We start from the raw sequence: 22,410 nt of genomic DNA, 5'->3' as shown, positions 1-22,410 counted from the left end.
GTGCGCTCTTATCCAGGACCCTCATCTTGAGGCAGAGTCCTTCGTTGCGCTTTCGCAGGCAGCAGTTGGTCGGCGGCACCTTGGGGTAGCAACGAAGCCTGCCACTGATCTCGGCCTCGGCCTCAGCTGGTGGCCCGGCCACAAGGCCATGCCACGTCCTTAGCCGCCTCTGCGCCTTGTTCAGTTCGCTGTTGAGAATGTCACAGGCCATGGGCGGTTCCAGTTCCCGTTCGCTGATCGACGGCATTCTGGATCGCAGCTCCGCCGACTTCAAGCGCTGCCAGGGGGCTGGCGGCGTGGGATCCTGGCAGATGCTGGGCAAACTTCTGAATCTACCTAGGAATCGCTGTAGCTGCAGGCTTAGACGATTGCGGCACATCCCGTGTGCAACATTTGCCACCAACTAGCGTAGGGGATCGAATTAAAAATTCCAAAATCAAAAAAAAAACCACCACCCAAATTAACGTGCGGGGGGCAAGTAACGGGAAATTTTAATTTTAGAAACTAAAAAATAAAACTGAAAGTTAAATTTAAAAAATGAAGTCACGCACTTGACTGAGTTCTCAGGGCTGCCTGGGCTGGGGGGGAATACAAATTAAATTAAATTTTGATGCCGCTCTGTGCCTGCAGCAGGACCTTTACGGATTTCTGCAGCTGCTGCTTCTCCCAGTCGCTGAGATGGGGCCGCACAATGGCCCCGATGCCGTGGGCGCAAACGACGCAGGGCATGGACATGAACACCTCATCCGTGATGCCGCAGATGCCCTGGACATTGGTGGACAGCGACAGCACCCGATTGCTGTCCTCGAATATCGCCGCAACGATATCGGCGACGGTGAGGCCAATGGCCCAGTTGGTGTAGCCCTTGTCGGCAATCACCTTGAAGGCCGCCTCCACCACATCCTTGTGCACCGTCGACCAGTACATGGGATCCCGCGCCGTGCCAATGACGGGCAGGATCTCCTGCAGGCGCACACCACCCACGCTGACCGTTGACCACAGCGGCACCGAACTGCCGCCATGCTCCCCAACCACAAAGCCGTGAACGGAGCGCGTGGCAATGCCCAGCAGCTGGCCGATGAACAGCCGAAAGCGAGCCGTGTCCAGGTGGCAGCCGGTGCTCAGGCAACGCTCGTACGGCAGATTGGTCACCTTGCGGGCCACCCAGGCCATCACATCGGCGGGATTGGAGACAATGATGAAGGTGGCCTTGGGACTCTGCTCCAGCAGCGCTGGCATCACCTCCCTGACAATATCCGCCGTCTTCTGGGCGACATCCAGGCGCGTCTCGTTGCCCGTGGGCCGGGCCCCGGCCGTTACCACCACCACACGCGAGTCCTTGGTGGCCTCCATGCCCGTGCACTGCTCGATTAGCGGATTGTTGACGAACAGCGAACCGTGCAACAGATCGAGACGCTCGGCCGCCATCCAATCCTGCTTCGCGTCGAAGAGGGCCATGTGATTGGTGACGCCCTTGCAGAGCAGGGCCATGGCACAGCCCATGCCCACGGCGCCGGCGCCCACAATTGTCACCTTGCGGCCCGGCTGAATGTCGTGCGGTCCGCCCACCTTTTTGAACAGACATTCGCGGAATTTCTGCAACAATTCCTGATCGACAACAGTTGCGGCTCCTCCTGCGCCTCCCTTCTCCTTGGGGTGGCACTTTTCCTCCGCTCTCTCAGCGTTTGCTCGGCACTTCGCTGCCTCCTGTTGGGCGCATTTCCTTTGCTGCATCTCTGCCTCGCACTTTTTTCTCAGCATGATCCTGGCACAGCCGCATACGTCCTCGAGACTGGCATTATCGTTCTCGCTCAAGGACTTTATGAAGCTCTGAACACTCTGCAGCTTGGCGTCCACACACTTTTCCACCTCAGGACTCGAGCATCCTTCTGATTGCTTGGCTTTGGCATTGCCTTTTGCTGTTTTCTGCTTCTGGGCTGCTGTTTTTTTGGCCTTTTTCTGGCGGCAGGCTTTCCTAGCCTTGGCCTTATCCCTGGGATGCTCCATGCCCGCCTCGATGCACATCTCCTTGATGACCTTCCGGCGGCAGCTCTGCTTGATTTGATCGGACAGGCATTGGTGCATGCGCACCATCTCCGCCTTCTCCTCCGGGCTGAAATTCTTGCTGGACTCGCACACATCCCTCCACTCACGGGCCATGCACTGCTCGAGCTTCTCCGTGTATCGGTTGCGCCTTGGCTGCTTCTCCTTGCTTTTGGCCGGCACTACAACGGGCCTTCCCCCTTTGGCGCACTTTTCGGCGCACTTCTTCAGCATTTTCCTGATCTTATTCTCGCCCGCCTGCGTCTTGGCCCTGCAGAAGGCGCCCATCACACTGTCCCGGCAGATCCGCCGTATGCCCGTCATCAGGCAGCTCATCATGGTGCTCAGGGTGTCCTGTTGCTGCTTATTGGCCTCCGACTCGATGCTCTGCTGCAGCACCTTCGTCTTCTCGGCTATGCACTTGTCCACCCTAGTCCTTAGCATGGCCGCATCCTTGGCGGCCTCCTCGGCTGCCTTGGCCTCTTGGCGCCGCTCGGCGTTCTGGTCCATTTCCTTGCGTAGCTTACCGATGTCCTTCTCGGTCTTCTTGCAGTAGTTCTTCAAGGAACATGCCCGCGTGGTGTCCCGCAGGAGGCCGCTCATACTTCGCATGCTCGTGTGCTGCTGCTGCGTCTCAGTGCGTTTATTCCAATTTTGATGGCAGATATCTATACATCTATACATATATACATACAAATTTTGACAGATTTTTCGTAGGCGGAATGACGCAAAGTTTTCAATCGTTTCAATCTTTGCACTCGGAATACTGAAAGCCGCAGGAATGACAAACAAACGAAAGCAAACGACGCGCTGCACAAGCCACAAACGCGACACACGTGAGGCGTGTGCTGAGTGGAGGCAGGTGGCAGGTTGGCAGGTGGCATCGCTAGCATTTTGTCGAACATAAAATGGAGCAACAACTTAATTAAATGTTAAAAGCGCGACCGCAGCGCTTCTGTGGCAGGCCAAAGGTGTGAAGGGGATGGCAGTGAGAAGGTGAGGTAGGGGGACTTGACTGTGTGTGGCACTCTCACTGGAGGTGTGAGGTGCAAGTACTCTTATCACCCAGCAGGATGCTGACAGGCCCTGCCACACGCTAACTTCCATTTTTGGTAGGTGGCGTGGCAAGGTGAGGGTGGAAATTAGCAAACCTGTCAACTGTCAGGTGGTGGGAAGAGGGCTCGGGGGGGGCTAGGAACTGCCACAAGACAATGCGTCGTCTCTCACCTGTGCTTCAACACCTTGCCGCTCAGCCGACACCAGCTCCAGCCCAGCCCCAGCCTCAGCCCCCTTGACGAAGTTGCTGTACGAACTTTGGCCTCGTCATGAATGTGCCTCCGAGTGCCTTTCAGAGTGCCACAAGGAGCCATGTGTGTGTGTGTGTGTGTGTGGGGAGGGATGTGTGTCTGTGTGTGTGGTAAATTATGGCATGTCTGCCTTCCGCCTGCCTCCTGCCCCCCCCCCACACGACCATCGTCATTCCGTTGTTTGTAATTTGTTAATTTCCCGCATTTAGAAATTAATTTTCACTTCATGCGCCGCCAAGCAGACAACAGCAGACAGCAGGCGTTGAGAGACGGCAGTAGAGTTGCCACCGCACCGCACCGCACCGCTCACCACCCACTTCCACTCCACTCCACTCTCTCTCTGTCCACATACAGTCGCTGACAAACTTGCGCCGCAATTACGAGTGGGCGGGTGTGTGTGCTGTGGTGGTGGAGGAGTTGTTACATTTTATATTCAAATTCCTTCATGTTGTCATTAATTTGTGTGCAACTTGTTTTAGCATTGTAGCTGTTAATTTTTGAGCCAGGGCAGGTGTTTGACACGGTTATGTTTTAATGGGGCCGCATGCCACCTGGCACCAGCCACCTGCCGCATGTGGGTAAATGTTCATTTGATTGTCTGTGAAAATCTCAGCGGAGGAATCTTCGAGGCAGTGAACGAAATGTTGTAGTAGCCGCTGCGTAAAACGTTTCCATCTTTCGGCCAAACTTTTAATAGAAATTATTCTGAATTATTGTCAAAAATTTTACAATGTTGGGAGGTCGCATCGTGCGCCCGCTACTGCCACAGCTGCAGCTACTCAGATGGAGGCACTTGATGCTGCTGGACCCCCGATCGCACTTGCTGCAGCTTCAGAAGGCGTTCAGCCAGAAGTCTGACGCGAGTTGTGGCCCCGGCAAGTCCAAGGAAAAACCCAAAGAGCAGCAGAAAGCAGCAGGCTGCGCAGGCGATGCCAAGCCAAAGGCCTGCAGTACGAGGCTGGACAGGAGGCGCAAGCATATCCAGGAGATGCAGAAAAAGAAGGCGAAGAAAGAGGCTCCGAAGCCCCTGAACTATTGTGCCAAATTGAAGGAGGAAAAGGCTTCAAAGGAGAACTCCTGCGGCGAAAAAGAGCCCAAGGCATCGAATGAGAGCTCCTGCGGGAAGACAGAGTCCAAGGCTTCAAAGGAGAGCTCCTGCAACAAGGATGAGGAGCAAAACCCTGCAAGGCAGGAGCCCTGTGCCGTACACAAAAAGGCCAAAGATTCTCAAGGTCCTGTCTGTGCGACGGCGGGGGCCAACCAGCAACAACAACAACAGCCCAAGTGCGAGATCGTCGAAAGGGCAGCAGCGCCATCCAATGAAATTAGACAGCCGGTGGACTGGAATGCCATGGAGAGCCTCTTGAGCTGCATGATAAGCGGCGTGAAGGTGGCCTGCGTCACCCACGAGCAGATGAAAATATTCAAAAAATTATTGGCCGCACGCGACCAAAGGCTGGACGATGAAGAGGCATCACAGAACATTAAATGTGCAGCCAATGCCGTTATGACAATGAATGACCCCGATGTAGAGAAAAAGGATAAGGAGCCCCGGCAGGAGGATCATGAAGATTAGCAGAGCAGAAAGGGCAGAAAGAAAGCAGTGTACGGGAGAGCAAAGAGTACCGTAAATGGGAAGTATCAGTAAATCAGAAGCACAAATTAGCACAAAAGATTGGGAAAAGGCAAAGCAGTTTAAATAAGGCACAAGCAGTCAGTTCAAGCAGCATGAGTGGGCAAAGCAGTGCACAAAGCAGCGCAAAGCAGTTAACAGAAGCTGAGAAAAGAAAACTAACCCCAAAAACTGATCGTAGAAGCTCAAGCAGCAACTAAATTAGCAGGCAATCGCACTCTCCCCTTTATATAATAATATTTATACACTAAATAAATTCCATTAACTTAAAAAGTCGCCCAAATAAATATTTTGCACAATTTAAAGCATAACTTTAATCATTCAAGTTGAATGCAATGCTGGAAAAAGTCAGGCCCCAGCTGGCTCCATCAGGCACTGCCATCCCACCACGCGGGATAATGATGGGAAGAGAGCGATAGAGAGAGAGAGAGAGAGACAGAAGGAGAGAGAAAGCGAACGACTGGCAGCAAACAATTGTCGTCACCGCTTGTCTGGTTTATTGTCATCCATCACGAGGGTTGGACAAGGCAAGGGCGCCCCGGCCCCCAAATGCCCCGAAGGTGGGTCCCCACTCCCCGGTTCTGTCTTAAAGCCCAGCGATTTGTGGTCACCATTGTCACTGCCACCTAGAAAGCATTGGGGGGGGGGGACTCGGGAAGAGAGTTTGGCTCATTCACTGAATCCCATTCCAGATCCTGGTCCCGGTCCTGGCACTCATTTAGACATTCTGCTGCGCATTTGACATTGCCTTTCTTTCACTGCACTGCCTCTATTCTCTCTCATGCCTCTCTCCATCTTCTCTCTCTCTCTCTGTCTGTGGGGATTTTTTCCATTTGCTGCTGTTGCGACTGATTGTTGCACAAGGATTTGTCAAGGATAAAACACTCGAGGGCAGTCAGTCGACATTGTGTAGTCGTACCAGTCGCTGTGCTTCATCATGATTACGTTTATGAGTATGTAGCGACAGTTGTGTCTACTTTGGCCCGCTGCCTTCTCGCCCTCCACACCCAACACTTAAATACATTGTCATCATGGCTGCCTTTTCCCCCCTGGAGCCCGCCGACTTGGTTATTGATTTTACGCCAAGAAATGCATCCGAATGCAATCCTAAGTGCAGGATGTACGGCCTTGGGGCTCTCACTGCATATTATGTTCGTATTTGTAGAGGGGCGGAAGGGGGAGGTGTGGCAAGCTCTTAAGCTTTGCCACATTAAAGCGCAGCCTCAAGGTTGTGGTTCAGCTTATGAATCGAGTGCAAAGGTGGCCCCGTTCTGACCTCAATTTTCACTCCTTTCCGTTTTGTCTAATGGCAAATATTACACACACACACACACACAAAAAAGGCGGCACCGCAGCCACGAGACCACATCCACATCCACAGGACCAGGAAACACAGGACACAGACACAGCTCTGGTTGCCAAAAATTATATGCCGCTGCGGCCTGCGGTTTGTTCAACAAAAATCCTGTGCAATCCACAGCGGGAGAAAGAGAGTGAGAGAGCGAGAGAGAGCGAGAAAAAACTGGGTCAATGCACTAACTGAAAACTGTCACAGTGCCAGCAGACGCATTAAAGCCAAATTACCTAAAATACATTTTTGCGCCCCCACCTCACAGCTAGTCGGTGTAGTCGGTGCCGGCCACAGTCAGGGGAGCCCCAACAGCAGTCAAAAGTTCAGCTAAACAACAACCAGAGATCCCTGTCATGGGGGGGGATGTTACATCGTCTCGAAGCACTTGAGAAAGTTTTGGCTTCATTTCTGTTGTCCCAACTTCCGATGGCTGCTGATTTCCAAAGAAGCGGAGGAACCCCCCTCCCCGCCCGTACTTTCCACCTGTTTGTGCTTGTTCCCGTTCTCCGGGGGCTCTCTCTCTCTCTCCCTCATCATGAAAGGTTAATGACGGCTGCTGTCAGCGGCGAAGGTCACCCACTCCCACGTACCCAGGCTACAGACTCCTACTCTGCCACTGCCACTGCCACTGGCAGTCACCCATTCCATTCCCCTGTCGCTGTTGCTGTCCCTTTGTTGGGTCAAGCGTGCAGCAGGTAAAAGTTTCGTGTGCCACAGTTACGAGTGAGGGTATGGGGCGGGACATGACGGTCCCGGTGCTAAATAGCAGCGCGCAGCGTGGACGCAGGACCCAGGACACAGGACGCAGGACCAGTGGGATTCTTGGCGCACAGTGGGGGGGGGGAAGCAGAGCGTAAAAGTTAAATGAAACGAAACACGTTAATGGCCTCTGAGAGTCTGGCTGGACGACTGGATGGAGAGCAGTGTACAGAGAGCTGAGAGAGAGAAACCAGAGTAAGCGCTCTAAGGAGCGGGTGGGGGGGTCGCGCGCGCGATGCTCTTAAAGCTGGAGCTCCGTTGAAAGTGAAATTCCCCGCTGAAAGCCGTTGGCAAGTTGGCAGCCTCCTCCGGTGCTGCTGGCCTCGTTTGTAATAAAATGATATCGTTGGCTTAGTTAAGTAGCAATAAGCTGGAAAAAGGCAGCCACCAGCCAGCCGCCCAGGCCCAGCCCAGGAGCAGTCCTCGTCGCAGTCCTCGTCTCAATCACGGCGTTTCAGGTTGATATTAAGTTATTTAGGCTATTTAGGCGCCAAGTGGACTCCCCCCCCTTCCCTCTTAGCCTGGTCATTAAAGCCAAATTACGGTATATTAAGTTACCTTTTAGTTGGGGTGAAAATTTTCCTGTCTCTGGAGCTCTCTCTCTCTCTCTATCTCTTTTGGTGGGGCGGGATCAAGTTTCAAAGGTCTCAAAAGAGAGCCAACTAAGGAAAGTTCAATTAAAGTTTCGCATTGATTTATGTCTGAATTTTCGGCCTACGGCTAATAATCGGCATCTCAGAGCGGACGGCGACTAATTAACATCCCCCCAAAAAGGCCAACACCACCAGATAACAGCAAAGCGATTTTCCTGCCTCGAAAAGGACACACGAAAAGTGAAGGCAAACGAAAAAAAAAAAAAAAAAAAAAAGGAATTATGTATCACTTCGTTGCGACTTACTTCCACTTAATTTATTTTCGGTTGCTTTTACGAAAGTAGAGAAAAGAATGAAACGACGCCAGTCCAGCCCGTTGGCCGGGGGGTAGCACAGGAGCAAAGAAAGACCAAAGAAAAATCCCAAATAAGAAGCCAACACTGTGTGTGTGTGTGTGTCCACAGTTGGTCCAGAAAGTCAGTGCACAGCAATCAGAGTGCACACAGTAATTGCAAAATAGGCATGAAATTTGCACACTGAAATACAAAAAAAAAAACAAAAAGAGCAACAAAGAAGGTAGTCCATTCGATTTTCTGATCACCCGAAGACTTCTTTTTTGTTTTCTCCGTTGATGCAATCTGTTTTACAATAGCAACAAGCAGCATTCTCACATTTGATCGAACTCGAACACTCGAACAAAAGCTGCGCTACCTGCTCGTTGTTGTTGTTGTGACTAAGAGATAAGCGCAAGCGCACGCAATGTGATCAGCGAGCGCAGCGAGCATAAAAGCGAGAGAGAGAGAGAGTCTTTGCTTGGTGCGCAAAATCTATTGAGAGCAGTTTGGCATGTGTCTTTGTTTTCTCTTGCTCTCTTTGGATTGTGGATTGTGTTTGCGTTTGTTTTATTTTGTTTGTGTGAAAGTGTAGCTGTAGCCGTGCACAAACTACACAAGCCCACTGTTTGTCATGTTTGAGTGTAATTTTACTTTTGACTTTTTTTTTGTTTTGCTTTGGGCTAAAGGAAGAGCCGGCCTGCAGGCGGCGTTATTTCAATGGGGCGCGCTCTCCATCTCCGTGTGAAAAGGCATTTGACTTTTACTTTGCAACTTGCAGCAGGAGCAACAGCAGCAGCAGCAGCAACAACAGCAGGCTGTTTCTTTCACACTGTTGGCCTTCACACCTTTTGCTAGTTTGTTGCCTGCCTGCACACTTTATCCACTATCCACTTTTCTACTTTTCCTCTTCCACGTGCAATTCAACTTGGGGAAAACGCCTTTCGAGTGCCCGCCGCATTAATTCCCAGGTGTGCAATTTAGTGTGCGGCCAATTTTTGTCGGTCTGTGGCATAGGCAGAGGAAGGGGTCCTGCCCTGCCCTGCTCCTGTCCTGGCCCCGGGGCTACTGCCGCCAGCGTCTGTTATGTGTTGACCACATGGCAGCAGGAAGGAGCCCCCCAAAAGGAGGTTGAAAATTGTTGTTGCGAAATTCTAAACGGAAGTGCCAGTTTTATGCCCCTTTTGGCTTTTATTGTTAGCTGCGTTTCCGCCTTTCGTGTATTTGGGGCTCGGTCTCCGCCGCTCTCCGCTCTGCCGCTCTACCGTATGCCTTGCACATTTCCGGCTTAAACAAACCCACTGTTAAAGCAGTGGCAACATTTTTCAATTTACCAAAAACTCGTGGCACATCTTTAAGCGAAAACTTTGAGTAGAACTTTGGCCAGGATAACTTTTCAATGGACTACATTTGCTATGCCATGTTAAACAGCAAAAGAAGAAAAAAGAATAAGGCCAAGAACAGCAGAGGATGAGGGGCCAAGGAGGAGAGATAGAGAGAGAGAGAGAGGGAGAGGCAGAACTATGGACAGCGAAGTGGCGCCGCGCCGGCTATAATTTTCAGTTCAGGACAAAAGCCCGAGAGAAAGAGAGAGCAACTTGAAAAAGTTTTAATAATTGCATTTCGACCGAGAAGGAGTAGCAGCAGCAGCAACATCAGCATCGACTTCCAAACTGGCGGACATAATAAACTCCGTTCAGAGACGATTCTCATCCCAAAGATCTGCTCATGCTGCCTCGACCAGTGCCACTGCCACTGCCACTGCCAATGCAGGTTGTGCATCAACACTAGAGAGAGACTGTAGACTGAGAGCGGATGGATACTGATGCTGAATGCTTTCGTTGGTGGGGGCGGAAAAAGGCGATGACTGGCCCACAAAAATAACCGAAAAGTAATCCCTCCACAAAAGTAAACTTGAGCGCACAAAAGTCGACTCTTAAAATAAACTGGCAGCCAGCACCAATATTTTTCCTCTTCCACCCTTTTTTTCCGGGCATGGGGCAGGCGCCGCAGTTGGTTAGCGTGTAGACAAAAGTCGGGGGCGCGCCCACTTGAGGCACAAAAGCCGCATTTTATATGAAAGAAAAGTGGCTAACTAAGTCACAGACTCTCGGGCACAGACCCAGACCCATGCCCATCATCATCGTTGCAGTTTTCCACCAAGTGGTCGACTTGAGGGCCATCTACGAGCGCAGACAGCGACGTTGCCTCCGCCTTTTGTCGAGCTGCGGATGCGGTTATTCGTGTTCTTGAATTTACAGTAACTTTAACTGCCACTATTGCCACACAGAAATCCACCAGAAGAAGATTTGGTTGGGACTTCTGTGTGCTGCAAAGAGAAAATCCAAAATAGAGCCGCAACATCACCTTTCTGAAGGGCATAAATGATGTCAGAGTTTGAGGAAAGATCCTAAAGCATTGTCATATACAAGTTATTGCCAACAAAAGCAGAACAGAGAGACGTTTATAGTCCCACGAATGGGCCAAGGGAGATCATCTTTTGATTTCATGGGTAGAGGGAACGCCCAATAAAGAGGACCCAAAGCACCACTTTATTAAATATGAAATATGCTCCTGCTCCTGCTCCTGCCGATGATGATGTTCGCTGTCGCCTTGAATTACACGCAATGCCATGGACAGAGCCGAAAGACAGAGCAGCACTGCTTAGCATTTGCGGCACGTAGCAAACGCTCAACGCTTAAATACATGAGATAAAATGCCGGACACTTAGCCCCGAGCTCTGCTTCTGAGCGGAGTGAAAGTGCAGGTAAAGGAACTGCCCAGGAATGCTGGCAACAAATTTCCATCGGTAGTGCTGCGCCATCGTATATTTATCTGAAAAATTTCACGCTCGATTTGCATGTGTCAAAAATACGAAAATTGAATGGCTTTAAAACTGAACAATTTTGTTCATCTTTTTGTCTCCTGCAAGCAGAAGGCAAGGGGTAGATGCAGCTGCCAGAATGTGGCAAGGAATAACTACACCCTCCCCTCTGTGTGGGGGCGCAAACATTTTTATGCAAAAATATTTTGCATGTCACTTCCATCTGCGTGGAATCGGGCAGACGGCAAACGTGGTTGAAGCAGCAGCAAACGTGGAGGAGCGCCCCCTTGGTTCGGTTTGTGTATTTGCCACAGACTTTTGCATGCATAACAAGTCAGCGGACGGACGGACAAACAAACAGGGGCAAAAAAAAACACACACACACACACACACATACAGAAGGGTGGCACGAAGATGGCGAGATGGGTCATGGGAGGAGGGAGGGAGAGCCGGAAAAAGGCAGCGCCGACAGTGCCGGCAGCTCGCAGGAAACGCATACAAAAACTTTAGCAAGCGAGCGGCAGCCGGCAACTGGCAACCGGCAACCGGCAACCAGCGGTCGCATTTCGTAATCTTTGCAAATAAACGCGTGAAATTCCAAGGAGCACCGCAGTGGGGCATGCCGCGCGCGCTTACATGCCCCCCCCCATGTGTGTGTGTGTGTGTGTCGCCCCATTTTTTGGCATACAGCTCACATCACACGCGAAATTTCGCATTCAGATTAAAATTCTTGAGCGCGCATTTCCGTTTCCGTTTCAGTTTCCCTTCTGTGGCATTTTCTTTCCGACTCGTGTTGCCGCCCGACAGTCGTTGCACGCATTGGTGGCCTGCTGCTGGTTTTCTGTCCGTGTGTCTGTTTGGAGTGCAACCTTCAAGTGACCCTCCCGAGTGACGAGGAAATGTCCAATGGAAATGGCTGCAAAAGCTTACTCCAATTCCAGCGATTGTTCAGAGACACATGAAGTGAAGTACCGCAGCAGCACACGGCGCATAAATGTATACATACTCGTATAATAAATCCGAAGACTCGCTGGCATATTACTCATACGCCGCATGTACCTAATAGACATTGACAATCGCATATTACTCACGGATTAGACGGGTGCGAAGAGGGTCCTTTGCCACGGTCCTGCTCCTGCTTATTTACAGACCATTGCCATTGATATGCAGACCCTGTTTTTAGCCAAAAAGAAATGGCTTTGTTTGCTGCATGTGGCATAGAATATCAAGATGGGTTGGGGGGGAGGCACCCAAGGCATGTGTGTGGTGTGTGTGCCGGCGCATAAATAATGTGACCTGCCTGACTGCGATTATCTGTGAACTATTTTTCACACGCTGCCGGCATACAAAGTGGCTGGCTGGCCCCCATTCTTTCCCCAGTAAAATACGAGCTGCTTGCCCTCCAAAGGCCACTTGGGCCATTCATTTCTATGGCATTTCCTCCAACACCCCCACCCCCAACACCCACCACACACAAACACATACATACATTGAAGGTGGTGCAGAAGTTTTTCGTATACTTACATTGTACTGAAATAATGAACAATAATATCCAGAGGCGTCGATCGAATGTCGGTCTCATGACTTCATCACTTATCCCAGGAATTGTGTGTGTGTGTGTTTTGTATGGATTTCTCCTGTTTTCGGCAATGCGATATATTCCTCCTACCGTCCTTGGAGTTGCTTTTCCCCTCAGCTCTCACGCAATTGGCACATGTGGATGTGGATCTGTAAATGGAAAATGTATTGTGATTAGAGCTTGGGTAACTGGTTGGCAAATGCCATAAGCCAATTAAAGTGATGCCCCAGCAACCAAGTTAAACCTTTATCTTTTTCGAGGCTAAAAGAATGAGAAAAAAAAACGAGTGGCACGTGGCGGGAGGGGGGAGATTCTACAATTGTTTGCACATGAAATTAATTAATTTTCCACACACACACCCACACCCACACACACCCACACACACACACACCACAACCTCACTGAGAACCTTGTTGCATAACGCTGGTCGGATTAACTGTGAAACAGAGCAGTGGGGGAAAACGGACTGGATAGAGACATCAGTCGACAAGAAAATTTCGACAGAATTTTGTCTGCAGTGTTTGGAGTGCACAGCAAACAGAAAGCGAAAGAACACTGGGATGAAGGGGGAAAGCAAGAGGGGATTGTGCCACTTGGACTCCACACACACACACACACACACACACTGTGTCCCCTGCATGTGTGTGTGTGCACACAAAATTAGTAGCAAAGCTGACGTAGATTTTAACGAGTCGGCGTTGCGCCCCACACCCCACTCTTCCCCGTCTGCTGGGCACTCATAACTGGTTACGTTGCTGTGCACTGTGCACTGTGGACTGTGGACAGTGGGTGTGGGTTGGCGAAAGAGGTGGCCCCAAAGTCAAAGTCACTGACAAAAATTGTGCAACGGGTGCTACTTTGTGTCCGTAACAAGGATTTATCCATTGGCAAGTCCCACCAAAATGGTGGCCCATGTAACGGTGCATCGCCTCTGCCACTGAACATGCCACTGAACACGCAACCAAAACAACAACAGCAACACAAACATTGGCAGCATTGGGCAAACATATCACGCGATCAATTTGTCAAACAAGCGGCAACAAATACACAGACGTAAATGAAGGAGCCGAACCGCACCGAAGCCCGCTGGATGGACAAACTAACAAACTGAGGCAACGACAAGTGACACAGCAGCAGCAGCAACAACAGCAGGAAGAGGCAAAGGCAGAGGCTGTAGCAGCAGTGGCACAGCAGCACAAAGGGGATGAGACAGCAGGGGATGGCAAGGGAGGCCGCCACATAGGCCAAATCGGAGGACAGGCGGCAGGAGGCATTGTGACCCAACAGCAAGGACAGCATTTGACGCACATCATCAATATGTGGGGAGTCTCTCTCTCTCTCTCTCTCTCTCTCTCTCTCTCCAGTCTATTGACTGTTGTTGTTATCCGTTCTGTTGTCTGTGCAGCTTATGACATGTAACATGTAACACAGCTGTCATTATGCAAGCGACAAACTATGAGTATGCACATACATACATACATACATACATACAAACATACATACATTGTACATATATGTATCACAAGCCAATTATTAAGACGGCAGTGAATGAGCTTAAAAGTGGGAAATTAGAGCAAAGTTTCATCGTTCAAAACATACCAGCATATATACATACATACATACATATGTATATGTATGTATATGTATATGCACATATCTATCTATCTTTACTTTACTTTATCCCACACTTTATTTTGCATTCCCCGGCATATACTTTATGAAGTTCAAGACGAGACGCTTGCCTGTGCTTCTGCTCATTGGGAATATACCCTGTTCGAGGGTATGCAGCTTACAAACTTGAAATTTTTTCTGTTCTGTTTCTTCTTAATTAGTGCACAAGTGCGATCAGGGTAATCATGGGGCATGGCCACAACGCTATACAGTGGAATATACATATATATCCAAGCAATTACAAGAGCTTTTTGCTAATTTTCCCTCCCCCCCCAATACCAATTAAAATAAAAGCAACGACTACACCTGAGCGAAGGGTCGCGGGGCGCGCGTATGGGGTTGGGTGGGTGGCTGCGTATAGAAAAACCAGAAAATGTAATTGGCACAATTTAAATGGCGACCAGCCAGAATGTTGATGATGATGATGATGGGAATGATGATGGCAGCAATGCATAAACAATAAATGCCAATGGTATGCAAATTTTACCAATTTACCGCAACAATGCCAAACTATCTGAGAGCCAGCGCCCTGCACACTGCCCACTGCAGATACAGATACAAATGAAATCATTGCTGGGTTGTGCATACGAAAAATGTTGCTGGTTTGCCACAAAACAGCAACAGGAATCGAGTGGGCGGGTGGGCGAGTTGAATTAAAAAAAAAAATTAAATTTACAAAACGAGAGAGAACTGTGCTGGGCTGGTGGGGGGGCTGGGTGGAAATTAAATCTCTGGGGCAAGTTCATTTGTTGCTTGCCGCCTGGAAAATTAATATATTATGCATGTTTCGCATCAATTATGTTGCCACATGGACTGACTGTGATGTTGCGCCATGGCAAATCGTTATTCATCTGCGGTCGTTTTATTGATTCCTGTGGCTGCGGCAAAATTAAAAGCGCTCAACGCAAAATAAATACAGAAGGAAACTTTCTCTTTACATTTTCTGTTTTTGTTGCCTATTTTCCGGGATTTGCCGTCATGGCTACAGCAAAGGAACCGGCTACATTGTGTTTGCATAATTAAATTTCTCGTAGCTTTTATTTGTTTTTAATTTCATACATTTTAATTGCTTCATCGCTGGCAAACACAAGTCTAATCCATGCCCGCAATTAATGATAGTTGCCAAGTGCAGAAGATTATGATTTAAGAGGCGAAAGGCTTGCCGAAAAGGTGGTCCTGCCAGGATCGACTACTCAAACGATAGTGGGCTTTTGCGGTGTCTTAGGAGCTGATTTATTGAGAGAAATTAAATTAAATTAAGCTCAACGCAGGCCACCAATTATCCACTTAAAGGGAGAAGCTTTTGCTGCAAGTTTTCCCTCAGAAATGTGGGGATGTTGTGTGGCAGAAATTTAATTTTAAATCTAAGAAATATTTGCGTGGGTGAGCAGAGAACAGAGCAGATTGATCCTTGGTGGTTGTCTTCGAAGGGTGCGTTGAATAGGAGCAGTTTCAGGCGGCACACAGCCAGCACCGGCGACCATTGCTCTGAGCATGAAAAATGCAAAATGAAACAACTTGGCCGGTGTCATGGTACATTATGAAGTGAGGCATGCGAGGAGAAGGAAAAGAGATGTAAAAAAAAAGTATGGGGCAGGAGGACAACCTCCATCCGTTTACTATCACACTTTCCACATCGACGCGCCCACTGGTTGGTTGGTTGGATGGGTGGGTGGGTGTCGGTTGGGGCTTGGGGGTTTGTACTGTGTAAGCCACTTGAACAAATTTTTCATTGTCTTTTGCATGCCTGCCCCACAGCCAGACTCTGCTGCCAGCCTCCCCTCCACACCGAGCCGCATTGACTTATGTGGCAGGGGGCGAAACTAATGCGGAAAGCACAAAAGTCAACATATTGAATAATGATGGGTAGGCGAAAGGGAAAGCAAAAACGGGGAATGAAGTAGAGGGGGTGACTTTGTCCCCCCCCCCAGAGTTTGAAATGAGTTTCCCCATAGATGCCCCCTCCCTGGCGATAATCTCCTGCTCTTCTTTATTCCCATCTGTGTATTCTCCAGCATAGGCCTCCACCCATAGGCCTGCCTTACGCCGACTCCTAAGACTCACGTTCTCCTATAAATTTCAATAGAAATTTTCAGTTTTATTCGCACAACACACATACACACCACACACACACCACACACATGTGTGTGTGTTGCTAATCGATAAGCAGGTCCGATAAACACTCCCACATCGTAATTGATAGATGTTCCAGGCGGCTCTGCTCTGCTCTCTGTGCCTGTCTCCCGTTGGGGGATTTGTGATTAATTAGATGTGCTTCTGGCCTTGGTATAGGATAACAATATATAAAAAGAAAATTGAAAATGGCTGAGCGGCTTTAAGTCATTTTCTTCGATGCCACCCCCACCCAAGTGGCCGAAACAAGGCCAAGTCGAGTCTGAAGACAATGGACAACAGCAGACAGGCTGCCAACAACAACAGCTGGCCCTGTGCCATGTGGGTTACAGTAGTACCTGGCCTGGAATGCCATCTGCCATCTGATGGTTACACAATGTTATGGCAGGGAAGCCACAAGGCGTTGGCAGCAGAACAGCCAAACTGAAGGCCACAGGCCGAAGCCAATGAAGGGCCAAGCGACAAGACGGGCTGCAAATTAGATTCAACTACCAGTTCAGGTTTATTCAAATCGAATATAAAAGGCATTAGCTTAATGAATATATTAATTACTGGGTACATCACTTGTACATCAGCATTATTCGTTTTGTGATTCGTTGGGGCCAGTTCGATTGACGCGAGGACTGATCCAAGGCTCGATCATACTCCATGCAGTTTGCTGGTAAGAGCTCCATTTATGCATTTATGTACTGTATTCCCTGGCGTGGAAATTTCCCTTTCTTAGCCATAAATGCCCAGCGCATTCCCATCATTCCAGCAGGATTCCTTAGCCCCTTTTGGGCATGTTTTCATGACCTGCGATGAGTGGAACTCTCGAAATGCCCGATCGAAAATCGAATTAAAATTTCATTCTTTAACATTGTGCTCCAATTACTGTCGCAAACGATTTACGAGAGTATATGGATATTGAACTACGCATGCCACAGAGAAAGCGCGCACGAGAGATAGGGAAAGAGAGAGAGAGAGAGAGAGCGAGGCACAGGGGAGCGGTTTCCTCGGGGAAAAATGCAATTTTTCAATCCAAAAAAATAAAGTTTGGCCGGAGCACTCACTGGGGGGGGGTGGGGCGGGTAAAGAGGGGCTGCCAATGCCAATGCCGATGTCGGGTCGTTGGTTGTGTCATGAAAAATGCATTTTTCAGTACACAATTATAATATATGTAACACAATAAATTGCCAATGGCCTCTTCAGCGATGGCAGAGGGGGGCAGGCCAGGGATGAAGGGGTGACACGGGGCCACTGGAGGGTAAGAAAATGTTATAAAATTGTTATCGAGCGCATAATAGCAAATGTTGCAAAATAACTTTTGACAAAGTGCACTCAATATCAAACCAAAGAGATGGAGAGACAGAGAGAGAGACGGAGAGACAGAGAGAGACAGAGAGAGAGAGAGAGAGAGCTGAAGGGTCCATGAAGTGTCCCAAGCTTAGGAGCGAGGGGGAGGCGGAGTGCTTTGTTGCTGTGTCGAGTGAAAAATCACAGAATGCAAAGGCGAGAGTTTTTTTTTATTAGATGCGAAATAATAGCCCCCCCCCGCCTCCCTTTGCACCATCACGAAAAGAGGATGGGAATCGATAAGGATATTTGATTGAGGGACTCTGATGGATCATCCCTCCCATTGATAGTCAGTCGATCCAGAAGCATTGGCATTCATGTCCTCGCAATGCCTTTCAATATTTGGCAGCTTCTGAAAGGGAGAACTTGCCACAGACAACACTCTAGGATGTGTCACAGCACAGCACAGCACAGCACATTGCCACTGATAGTCGTGTATCGATGCAGGATTTTGCATTTGAAATGATGGATAGCTCAGGGCATGGCAAAGGGCCACAGGCAGAGTAGGGCAAAACTCAAATTAAACTTGCATATTGCCAGAATAACGTATCGGGGGCGCGCGGCGAATCTCTTGTTCTTCCCCGTATGTAACCAAATTACGGCAACACATGCCCCAAAAAAAAAAACGAGAAGAAATATGCAACAATTCGGTGAAGGCAGCGACCAGCAAAAACAACAAACCCTACAAAAAAAAAATGAAGCACAAAAGCCGAAAAATTGTAGGAAAAGCGTAGGAAAACGAGCACAAAAAATGTTCATGTGGGTGCATAACTTTAGGCATGTGCCTGGGACAGGGACAGGGCCAGGGCCTGGGCCTGACATGCCTTCAACTTTAGTGTGGGGAGCGGGGGGCAGAGGTGTGTCTGTCTGTTGCATGCCCCCTCCATCGAAAACAATGGCTTGCTTATGTAGCGCCTGAAGTTATGCAATGCGGGAGGGCGAGTGGAAGTGGAAGTGGAAGTGGATATGGGGAGTGTGAGTGGGTGACAAAATGTAGCCATTAGTTGCACATAGTTGTGGGGGCAGCGGCGTCAAATTCCCGACCAAGCCACATCAGCGAGAGAGAAAGAGAGAGAGGTGGAGCGTAGTGGCATGTGGCAGGGACCTGGCCTGTGCCTGTGCCTGTGCCATTGTGTTGACAAGCCTGAAAATCGGGTCAGTAGTAAATCAACAATGCAACAAAACAATGGCAATCATGGTTATGTGGCGAGTGAAAAATGCATGTTGCATGTTGCACATTGGGTTTTAAGGGGTGCGGAGGGGTCGCCAAACCCAAACACAACACAAGCGGCAAAAGGGGTTAACCTCGTTGATTGCCGGGCGATCGACAAGGGGAGTTGGCAAATGATGCAAAAATTCTATACAGTGATGTATGTACAAATGTATGCTCAAATGTATGTACATATGTATGTATGTATGCAACATATTTATGTATCTTTACAACTAAATTGTGTGTGGAAAAGTCTTTGCCGCTGCTGCGTGCTAAAGCAACATTTCTCTTCCGGTATAGCCCCCCCCCTCCATCGACATTAATGGGTTAACTCAAGTGCTGCGCTGTGATGTGCCCCGCCATCTCGCGCGACCCTACCGCATGAGAACGTCAGCTATCTGGCGCTTCCGTGCATACTTGAATGCACACAGCGAATGGCGCTGGAGGGGGCAGAGGAGGGGCAGACGTACCGACAGTGCGATTAATCAATAACCACTCAACGTGTGGGTGGTGGGTGGGGGGTGGAGGGCAGAGCCGAGCGTAGCATCGCGGATTGTGGGAGCGAAACGATTTAATGGACACCAAATGACGCAGCTTCCCGCAATGTCTGCCGAACCCCTGCTGTTGCAGCTACTGCTGCTGCTGCTATTACTGCTCTTGCTCCTGCTCCTGCTGCTGCTGCAGCATGTGCGAGTGCATTACATTTGACGCAGGCTACTTTTGGGGGTGCTGACTGTCTGCCTGTCTGCCTGTCTGACTGTCTGCCTGTCTGCGTGCAACGCGATGCTATGCGGCATATACAATGAAAATGAGGCCAAATGCATGTCCTGGCGACTCTTGGGCGCAAATTTTGCTGGCAACAAGAATTTCTCATTTGGGTTTTCAATTAAGTGCAAAAGAGACGGGGCGATAGAAACGCAGAGACAGACACAGAGAGAGAGAGAGAGAAAGAGAGAGAGAGAGCTGGAAAATAGTGTGAAGGATGGCTTGGTGTGTGTTTGCCTTCAGTGTTTCTGGGTTTTGCTGCTTTTGGCTCAAAAAGTGGTGCACACATGCCCCAAAAATTTTCGGGCAATTCATCAGCGCGTTTAAATTGTGATTCTTTTGATAGCAGCAGCCCCCAGGGCAGATACGACACGATTGTCATCATAAATATGGCATAACATGGCCAAGAGTTTAGGGTCAACCAACACACACACACACACACACAAACAAACACACAGACACACACACAACAGTGCAAGTCTGGAAAAGGGATGTGGCTGTTGCCTACTTTCTGTCGGGGCAGCAGTAACCGAGCGGAAGCCACATGCTGCCACACGACCCTCGGATTCAGCAGGCGGCAAAAGTTTGCGTGCCAAACAAAACACACACACACAAACAGGTGAAAGACAAGAGAGAGAGAGAGCGGGAGACAGGAGAGCGTGCAAGAGCCAGTGGAAGGTGAAAAATCTGAAAGCCAAAAAGTCACTGAGGGAAAAATCAAAGGCACGAGCGAAGCATGTCATGTCATGCCACACGAGAATTGTGGCAGGGTTGGGGGGTGCCATGTCACGACCAGACATTTAAAAAAGCATTATGTGCAACACACCGGAAATTCTATATTCAGGCAAATTGCTTATGGCCAATCAAATGGCAGCCGAAGCCAATAAATAATACACTTGAAGCAAAAGACACTTGCAGCGATTGAATGGCAGACGTTTGAGGCACGTTAAGCGATGGTTGAAGTGAGCCCCAAGTATTGATAGCAAGCGATAGTTGCTTCGCTCAAGCAGTGCGGCTGACACGAAGACTCTCTCTATGCCTTGGCTGTTTCTCTCTCTCTCTCTCTCTCTCTCTCGTCTTTGAGTCACAGTACTTGATATATTTTTGCATCTATTTCTTTTTTTTTTCTCTGGGTGCAAGTAAAAGGGGAGCCCCGATTGGCTATAGCTTTTTAATAAACCTAAGTGGATATCTGGCCAAAACGAACATGGGGCAACGAATGGAGTAAAAAAAAAATAGTTTCATGTTTGCTTTCGCCTCTTGGTGCGGTGCTTCTCTGTGGCATGCCACACACACACACACACAGGCTAAACGAAACGAGGGCTTAGGCCTTGTGTTTGCATTTATTTTTATTTTTGTTTTTGGTGTTGGGTGTTGTGGCCATGTCGAATCGTTTAACCCGCCATCGAGGTTAATTAAAAGCGAAGCGAGCCTAAAACTATGCAATGAATTATGCACTGGACTGTGCACACACACACACACACACAAAGAGAGAAAAGAGCGAACAGAGAGTGAGAGAGAGAGAGAGCGAGCAAGCGGAAAATTATAAATATAAGCTCATTAAAGGCTTAGTCCACCCATGGGGGTTTTGTTGGATCGTGTGGCGTTCATTTTAATTAGATAAAATTGCATTTTGCATAATTTTGGACACCCCCACACACACGCACACAGCAAAATCCCATGAATCCTAGTCCAGGGACTCCATTATTAAATGACTGACTGCGCAAATTAAATGATCCACAAAATAGCGTAGATATTTCCCGCTAAATATCGATTGAGAGTCGAGAGTTCTTTTGCCTCGTTTTGAAACCATTTGCTTGAAGAGATTTTGCAAGCAGCTTATGCTGTTGCATGCATGCCATGGCGGTGTCTAACATGGCGGCAATTAGCAGGCCAGCTTGCCGCAGCCCAAGACAAGACAAGCCACACAGCTGGCAGCTGGTTAAACAAGGGCGGGCAGCGGGCTAGGACGTGACGGATCGGTGGCTGACGACGCCGTCGTCAGTGGTTGCAAGCTGTCAATTAAAACACAGTTTGCTGAAAGTTTTCCCCTACAAAATATTACCATGTTGCTGGCTGCAAGGGCAGGCAGCCAAGCAGGCAACGCGGCATCGCGTCTGTGTGCGGGGGGATGGGTGGGCTTCAATTAAACAATTACCGTGGCAGGTGGCACTTAATTAAATAATTTGCAGCCATGTGGTTGTAAGGCAGCGAAAAAACAAGTCTTGGCAAAGCAGTCATTAAAGGGGAAAACACGAGAAGCGGCAGCAGCAGCAGCCACAGCAGCCACAGAGCCTGGCAGTGCGGAAAAGTCGCCGCCAAGATGCCCTTTTTGGCCTGGGAATATGTTGTTCCCCCCCGCTAATATACACAACTGCTCCACCACCACCTCCTCCTGCTCCTCCTCTTTACAATGAAATATGACGTCTCATCAGTGGCAGCAAATGGCGACAGGTGTTTCAACAGCATTTCGTGCATGCCATAAAAATAACCCAAAAAAAAACACAAACACAAAAACACACAAAACTCTCGCTCTCTCACACACAAACATGTGTCTCCTCCCTTTGTGGCACATAAATGAAATTATGACATATTTAAATGCCACACACAGCAGGCAACAGGCAACCGGCAGGGCAGGCAGGCAGGCAGGTAGCTGGGTATGCCAGTATCCACCCTGCTCCTGGCCACAGCCACCACCATTGCCGTGACAGGCGACTTCCGTTTCCGCTGCTGTTGGCCAAGTTCCCTTAGCATTTAACCTGGACGCGTGTTCAGTGCTAGTTGTAGTATAATTTACAATTTAGCGCCATAAATGTTTTGTCGGTTCTCCCTCTACGAAGGCTGCGGAACTACAACCTGTACAAGGAACGTGGCG

The 22,410-nt window shown here is 49.2% G+C and overlaps 2 protein-coding genes across 5 annotated transcripts in view; both read right to left on the bottom strand.

Annotated features, from left to right (window-relative positions):
• LOC111075644 (hemicentin-1) overlaps positions 1-22,410 on the bottom strand; it is a 139,608-nt gene that overhangs the window by 69,314 nt on the left and 47,884 nt on the right. For all 4 annotated transcript variants that reach the window (XM_041592876.1, XM_022369079.2, XM_041592877.1 and 1 more), the window contains exon 2: positions 12,367-12,570. In XM_041592876.1, the coding sequence (XP_041448810.1) occupies positions 12,367-12,424 (58 nt within the window). In that variant the 5' untranslated portion in view covers positions 12,425-12,570. The remainder of the gene's footprint in view (positions 1-12,366; positions 12,571-22,410) is intronic.
• LOC111075646 (L-lactate dehydrogenase A-like 6B) lies at positions 480-2,749 on the bottom strand. Its single transcript, XM_022369081.2, has one exon. The coding sequence runs from the start codon at positions 2,725-2,727 to the stop codon at positions 601-603; it is 2,127 nt and encodes a 708-aa protein (XP_022224773.2). The 5' UTR covers positions 2,728-2,749; the 3' UTR covers positions 480-600.

The sequence above is a fragment of the Drosophila obscura genome, unplaced genomic scaffold (assembly GCF_018151105.1).
Source record: "Drosophila obscura isolate BZ-5 IFL unplaced genomic scaffold, ASM1815110v1 contig_186, whole genome shotgun sequence".
NCBI lineage: Eukaryota > Metazoa > Arthropoda > Insecta > Diptera > Drosophilidae > Drosophila > Drosophila obscura.
Note: the sequence above shows the minus strand (reverse complement) of the source record. Positions and strands in the feature narration are given on the sequence as shown.